The sequence below is a fragment of the Battus philenor genome, unplaced genomic scaffold (assembly GCF_028537555.1).
Source record: "Battus philenor isolate CCGP_79_NKW_IND1 unplaced genomic scaffold, ilBatPhil1.0.hap1 SCAF_13, whole genome shotgun sequence".
Lineage (NCBI taxonomy): Eukaryota > Metazoa > Arthropoda > Insecta > Lepidoptera > Papilionidae > Battus > Battus philenor.
Window position 1 is genome coordinate 7,825,724 of NW_027181675.1, and position 7,792 is coordinate 7,833,515.

The following is a 7,792-nucleotide window of genomic DNA, read 5'->3' on the forward strand; positions in this document are numbered from 1 at the left end:
GGCTTTTAGATATTTCTGTTTATTCTATATATACAGAATGATTGGTTGTAGGTGTAAAAGCTTTAATGGCAGAAATGTAAAGCTGTCAAATAATGTGTGGTACGTCTTATCAAAAAATCAATGTTGTAGTGTTTAAAAAATTCAGGTCACCGCATATTAAAATTAATTATTGTTTACTATTTGTCCTGCAGACTTTATACTGTCAGAGGTTAACGGAATGTCGCATTTCAGAAAAAAAGTTAATGCAAAATTTTAGAGTAATCTCTGTATAATAAGATATTGGAAATAAATGTAAAATGTTTTTGCTGACAAGTGTGGTATACATTCACCTCTTTGTCTCAAGGGTTGTTTTTATCCTGCAATCAATTATCTTATATATATTAGATTTATGCACAGACACATCACGAGCTCTGGAACTATAAGGCTTCACCATGATTATAATTTTAGCCGTTGGTTATCCACCGCTGCTTATAGGTGTATCTCATAGATTACCAAAATTAACGTTTGGCAGGCGGTTTAGACACGGCTTAGAAAATTTGTATGGAATATACATTTCCTTGATTATAATAAGAATTTTAGGAAATCTGTTTCGCAAGAGGGCTAAAGGAGCGTTAATTAAGTTGCTGTAACTAGCAGGAAACAGCATTTTGTGAAATTATACTAATTGTGTTTGGCTTAAAATCTAAGTGAACGTGGACACTAACACAAACTGTTAGTTTATATTGTGTAATAATTAAAAAAATACTGTATTATTGCTTAATATTTAAATAAAAGATTTATATAATTGTTATCTTTAAAACACTGAAAATATTTCACATGTATTCACTGGAACTTTTTATTATAGAGGTTTTAAAACTTGAATAGTAACGCGGATTTGATCTCTACTGAACCAAATCACGGCGTGTATAACCTTTGGTTCGCTATTGAAATAACTCATGGGAGGGAAATGTCCTAATCGGAACAATGCACAATCGGGCTGGCGATCGCAGAGACAGGTACTTTGCTCCGGTGACGTCGCAGCCCGTCACAGACCTTGGCAATTTTAACTAAACAACCTAAATTAGGTTAGCTACCAGGTAATATGGGGCCTTCCATAAAATATTTTCGCTTTACTGCAACGCCTATTATGGATATCTCAGAATATTTCAGAATTTCCATAATAATTAGTTACTATTTTTTTTATTTCAATTCAGATTTAAAAAAAAAACAGTTTTTGCATGGGTAATCCATAGTTATCAGCTGATGTGAAGGTCTGGCTTATGTGACGTAATATTTCCATGGAGAAGAGAGGGAAGGGTGAAATTTCAGGTAAATATTTAATTCTGTTTTCTTTCGACAATATTAGTTTCATAAAGCGTGACCTAAGACATAATTTGTAATAAGGGTAGTAATATATCTATCTGTTTATTGTCTATTGTGACAAAAATGTTTATATGGACATATCTCGGATTACCTATGTGCATAAACGATTTTTTTTGGTAATGTTTTGATTGTTAAAAACATTGACCATTGCCGGAATGGACATTCTTCGCTTAAAATGATGATAATGGCCTATATAGTAAAAATTGTGTAACAATAACATCAGACATGTTACATTATAATATAATTAACAATTAATAGTATAATAACTTACATTTAATGAGTACCACCGAATCGTGGGGTTCACATTGGACCTGGGTGGCGTTCATGGTCAGCAGCCCGCCGCTGCCGACCCCGCCACCCGTTCCGTTCGCCTCCCTGATTAAAAAAAAAACTCCGTCATCCACATATAAACAATGTAATACACAAACAAATATAAGTCATATATCATTCATCGTTTTAGTCAGAAAATACGACTATCGTTATTATGCCCTCTGAAATACATTTGTGTTGTATAGTGATGGATATTTGTTCTTTCCCGTGTTTAAAAAATCGTAATTTTTTAAAGTAAGATCTCAATATAAGTTTTACAGTAAACTAAACACATCACAGTATGTACACTCAATATGACAACTTACATTCAAAACAGGGTTTTAATCAATTTACAAATTAAAAATGGGCGTTGTTAAACTTTCTTTGCCTTCAACTGTCTTGTTTTCATGAATTAAGAAAAATAAGCTTTAGATATAAGAACATGATTACGGTTGAGTTTTTAAAAATCAATTCAGTGTTTTAAAAGATTATGTATTTTCTTCATAATTTCAATGTTCCTTAAACCTTTCAAAATATAATTTTCAAGTATGTTGTTAATTTTAAAATTACTTACGGCTTTAATTTCATAAAATTATACTTAAAAAAATTAATTGGTGACTTGGCAGTGTGTTAATTACAAAATATGAACACCGCAAATTGTATATTAACCTTGCCTTCATTAAATAGAGCCAATAATATTTTTTTACTCACCTGATATCCTATCATTGTTACTAAGTAAGTAAGTATAATGCAAACATCTTTTACATATCCAATGGTTTATATTATTGACCTAATTATTTAAATAAATATAAATTTTGTTATGTTCACGTTCCCTAATATTAACTTTGTTAAACCTAGTTTAGAGAGCATCTATTACTCAAGACCATTAAAAAACATTAAAATGGGATAAAGCTGTTTGGGAATGAATCTCATAATTTTAAGAATTATTCTGAATTAAATGTATTCAAACACTTATAAGACATCATAAGGTACAATGAATAAATAATTTTGTTCTTTTAGCTATAGACATGTATTTAGAATCTTGAAAAACATTTTTATTTGTTTAATAACATTTACCTAACAATAAAATATTGTAAACATGTACTTATCATTTTCAAATTTACTTTTGTTATATTACCATAAAAGAATAAATGACCACCATTGTACACATGAACTTAGCTTTTTAAAAAAAAAGGAGATGTTATTCATTTACATCAATAAAAGATAAAGACTATATTAATGTAAAGGAAAAATATTTGAAAAGGATGTACCAATATTTTATAACTGTTAAGTTTGTTTCTTCTGCCAAGCAAATTTCCAAAACCATCAATTTTCTTTCAGTTTTTAAAAAAAAATGACTGAGAAATATTTGCATCATTGATTTTAAGATCTTAGGGCCATGAACCTAATCGAAGATACATAGGATTTTGTTTATTGAGGTTTGGATTACTATGTAAAAATTAAAAAAAGTCCACAAAAGCTTGGTACTTTAAAACAGTTTATAAACAAAGTCTTAAAGCTTTTTATAAAGAATTGAATTGAAAACAATTATCTATTTAATATTACAATAATTTAGGTTTAACACAGAGGTATTAAAAAAGTGAAATATCCCATTAAAACCATTCAAAAGCTTGATTCGTTTTTAAATATGATTTTGTAAGAATGTGTTCTACTAAAGACTACAAGATTTGCAAATAATGATATTATATAAATCCTTATAAAGAAAAAACTTAAAATTGTTTACACATTGCTTTTAAAAGTTTTAATTGTATAAAATGTAATTGCATATTATTTATGAATATTTTCCTAGAAATAAATGTTTTTTCTATAACAGTAATATAAAGTTCCATAATCATTGAACAATATTGTTTTTTCAGAAATTAGGTCATTTACTCTTTTAAACTGATGTTTCAAATGATATGCATTTCAATATTTAATTTGTAATATTCTCACTAAATTTTAGTACGTTTCCAATCTAAATCTATATATGTATTTGATGGAGAGTAAAAATCTTTGAAATTGACTTGTTTGTCTGGAAGAGAGACTTACAGTCTCTGTCGCTTGTGTTACACTCTCACACTATTACTTTAAATTATGTAATATATTTTAAATTGTTAGCTCACCGATTCAGGGGCCCTGAATTTGATGAAGTAGTAAAATTCAATAAAGTAAACAGCACCGAATATTAGTGAACACCACCTTATAAGTATAAAAGTAATTTTTTGTGGCAATCCTAATGACATGATTAAAAAAATATGATTGGGAATCGCCAGTAACGTCTCCATGGATGTATTTCCTTGAATGCAGTTTTTTTCAATTAACACTGGCGTTCTGGATCTATGGATACTGGTCAAAATCGTTGACATAATTTTAGGTCAAAGTACGATGAACTTGAGCGCGCTTTACTCACCGTAAAATACTTAATGCCGGCACTTGCCTCCCTGTGGAATGCGTGCAGGCAGGGCCCGCATTCGCTAGGAAAGCATTACCCACTGTTTTATGCACGTTTCGAAAGTTTCCTCAACGGAAACCGGCTACGACAACAATCACTGATCACACTACGAAGTCTAAGGCTAATATTTTTACAGGAACGTACGAAAATAGCACCAATCTCGTTTTATTCACAGGACAGACAAAAGACACTGGTATCCAAGTAACACTATGAATAACGACACTGGAAACGTCCAAATGATTATGCTTTTATTCAAAGAATTAAACAATACCATTTGTAAATATTTTTCACTCGCGCATTTAACCTTGTCTTTGTGATGTTTAAAAGAAAATAAGAAAGGAACGTCAATCGCACAGCAATATCCGAAAAACACAAGTAAGCAAGACGAACACGCAGCTGGCTAGTTGTCGCCTCTCGCTCGGCTATGGTGCGGCGCCGAGTCGAGCGGGTGTGGAGTGCAGGGCAGGCGGGCAGAGGGGACCGCTTCCACTTCCCCTCTCGCTGTCCCCCTTCCCGCTTCGGCTCGCAAGCGCAACTCATTTTCGTTATTACATTACGATCATTTTATTTTATATCAAAGCTTTGCGCGTTCAAAATCTTTCGAGTTTCTTTTTTATTTATAATTTATGATATTTCTATACATTAAGCTATCCATGGAGAAATAACAAGATATAAAATTTTATTTGATTAATCTGTCAAACAACAACATCTCGCCTAATGTTTCATTGCCAGCTATTATTGTTTTTTTTTCCTAAATGAACTTAAGAGATTACGGAATATGAGTATTATGTATGTTATGTTTAAATAATACATTTGTACATTGTGTAAAATTAAAGGCGGGATGTCTGGCTTATTAGTTCTTGACGACGATTTTCTTGACAATCATTGATACGGACGAACGAGTCTACTGGAACGCGGTCCACACGAATGTTAATATAAACAAGCAGCTGACTGGGCTTGCACGATTGATGAAAGCCCGTACACCGGTTGTCGTCAGAAATCTCTTCGATTATTCCATATTTTCAACAAAATCCATTTTCTCACGACACACTTTCATTCAATTTTCGTGAAAGTAATCTGTCGGTGGAGTTTACCAAGGGCAACGTTTCACCATATCATTGTAGTGTAGTAGGATATCTTACAGCCACCTATGTAATTATGGGCACTTTGCTGGCAGATGAGTAAATGCTTGAAATTCTGGGTTGTAGGGAAAGTGAAGTGTTAATGCGACAACTTGATCATAGGGATCGTCCATTTCATGTCTTGAACCGGGAAATGGTTTAGCGAATTTAACATTCGACCCAGTGTCAAACAATAAGCAGAATAATTGGCTATTACGTTAGTGGTGCTAAAAACTATGATAGATATAAATTAACACAACAGCGGGATTGTATATTTGAATATAAGTTGTGATCTATCTTTATTTAAATTTAGCCTCCTGAATGTTTACCCTAATTTGCGGAACGGAAATAGGGTGTCAGACACATCGGAGTCGGCCCTTGAAATTTTGTGAATCAAAACCGGAAATGTCTATTCCGCTTTTGTGGTCGTCTAGTTTTATTGTTTACATTTGTACATGCTTTAACAAAATTTTTAAAAAGATAACATGTTACCATTAAGGGTTACAAATGAAATAAGGTGCGAGTTTTGTAACGAAGTACTATGTCAAGAAATTTAGATTATATTGAATCTAACTATACGGTTTAAAATTAATGTGCGGTTTCACAATACCATTATTTGCAGTAAAACGGATGTCCTTTCTATTTCGGTCCAAGGATAAATTTATATTGCATTGTCCATAGTTAACATTCTCTAAAAGCATGAAATGTTTACAACTTTATGGTGTTCTAAAATTGAAAAGTTAAACAAAATCAGAGATAATGTAAATCGAAAATGTATAAACAACATAAACATTTAATAATATCGTATGCAAATCATGTTGTCAATAATTACAAAATATAAAACGAATCAATATTTAAGTATTCATTAACGTTCAAAATACAATGAAGAAATAAAATACGATCTCGGTATCAATATCGAAAGATTCACTAATACTGTTTTGAATATAATCTGTTATTTTAATCTTATTATTAGTTACTTATGTAGCACTGATGTATATATGCAAAATATTAATCACAATAGATATTATAAAAGCTTATTTTACATGTACATTTACATATAAAATAATCAGGGAGAAAATAAAAATTTTGTTCAAATTCCACATTAAACTTTACACGTAACTACTCGGTTTTACCTACCTGGAAGGTATCCTCACATAAAAACAATGAATTTAGCTTCGGCTACGTACAAAGGAACAGCTGTTAGAAGCGTGATATATGAACTAATATTAAGACTACTCTTGTGTAACAGATGCACAGATAATAATAGGAAAGGGACAAAAAATAACAAGAACCACATGGACTACTAAAATTTGTTCACATATATATTTGTAACATAGAAATATGTAAATTGCGATGAGAAAATATTGGTAATATTACTTGTAGAAGTGTATCATTATAATTTTCAATTGAAATTCGATTATAAGTAGCCCTGCTCAGTTTAAACCATTTAAGCCTAAACAGGAAGAAGATAAGTCCAGTAACCTCATTAACCTTTTCGTACTGGATCATCTTTGTTCTAACATGGTCTGGATAAAAACGTTTTGGTGAACTCAAATTATTAAGGCTGAGAATGTCATCTCTTCAATTTAGATCTTTAAATCGCTTTATTACTTCGAACCAATAAAAACAGAGATGCGTTTTAGTTCGTAATTTTTTTTTTGGTTCATAACATTACGAAACTAAGTAAAAAACATCTCTTTTGATGTGAAAACCATATATTTAATTTATCCCACTCGCAGAATAATAAATGGATGTTTTAATAAAATTGTAATAGCTGCTTAGCAATTCAATAAAGAGGTATTGAGTCTTGTTTTTTGAATAATTGATGGTCAACCGCATATAAGAGTAACTATTTCATATTTACAGTAGATATGAAAGTTTTGGAATTGTCGCTCTTAAATGTAATCTTTTTTTTATTTAATCTTTTGCTTTTTATTTTATCAAAAGGGCTCAAATACTGTCGCATTGTTCTATAATATTCTGTACCTTTCTCTTTTTTGAATATGACTCTGAGGCAGCAATAAGTTTTAGTTCTTTCTGTCCTGCCTTAAATATATTAAATGTAACTTTATGTCGTCTCATGTGTAAGGCCTAATACAAAGGATATTACACATTATTTTCTTCTCTCGTATTTAACGTGTATACATATTATTATTTATTTATTTTATTTTATTATCAAAGTTATTATAAATTTTGGTGACTGTGTTATTATTATGCCATTTTATTAATAATTTAATTTATTCACTATTCTATTCGACAAAATTTTAAATTAAGGAAAAGAAAGGGTAAATAGCGATAACCAAATTTACATAATTTTATATTACACTGCTCCATTATTTTATGTCAAACGATTCATTAATTTTCCAAAAAAATAAATACATCTTAGGTATAAATTGAGACTAAAACGAGTGAGTAAATCTCAGACGTAAATATCTATCGTGTTTATTTTTAAAGAATGTCTCTTGTTTTTATTTACAAATTTTTCTATAATGACTATGTCTTGTATGTTTTGTATACAAGTTGATAAAAATGCATAAGATATATTTCG

General features: G+C 30.6%; 1 protein-coding gene across 1 annotated transcript in view; it reads right to left on the bottom strand.

Moving 5' to 3' along the window:
- Nucleotides 1-4,523, bottom strand: part of LOC137933142 (rho guanine nucleotide exchange factor 10) — a 47,889-nt gene extending 43,366 nt beyond the window's left edge. The window contains exons 1-2 of the mRNA XM_068776947.1: nucleotides 4,082-4,523; nucleotides 1,634-1,737 (exon numbers count right to left, since the gene is read on the bottom strand). Coding sequence (XP_068633048.1) covers nucleotides 1,634-1,688 — 55 coding nt within the window. The 5' untranslated portion in view covers nucleotides 1,689-1,737; nucleotides 4,082-4,523. The remainder of the gene's footprint in view (nucleotides 1-1,633; nucleotides 1,738-4,081) is intronic.
- Between the last annotated feature and the right edge of the window lie 3,269 nt (nucleotides 4,524-7,792).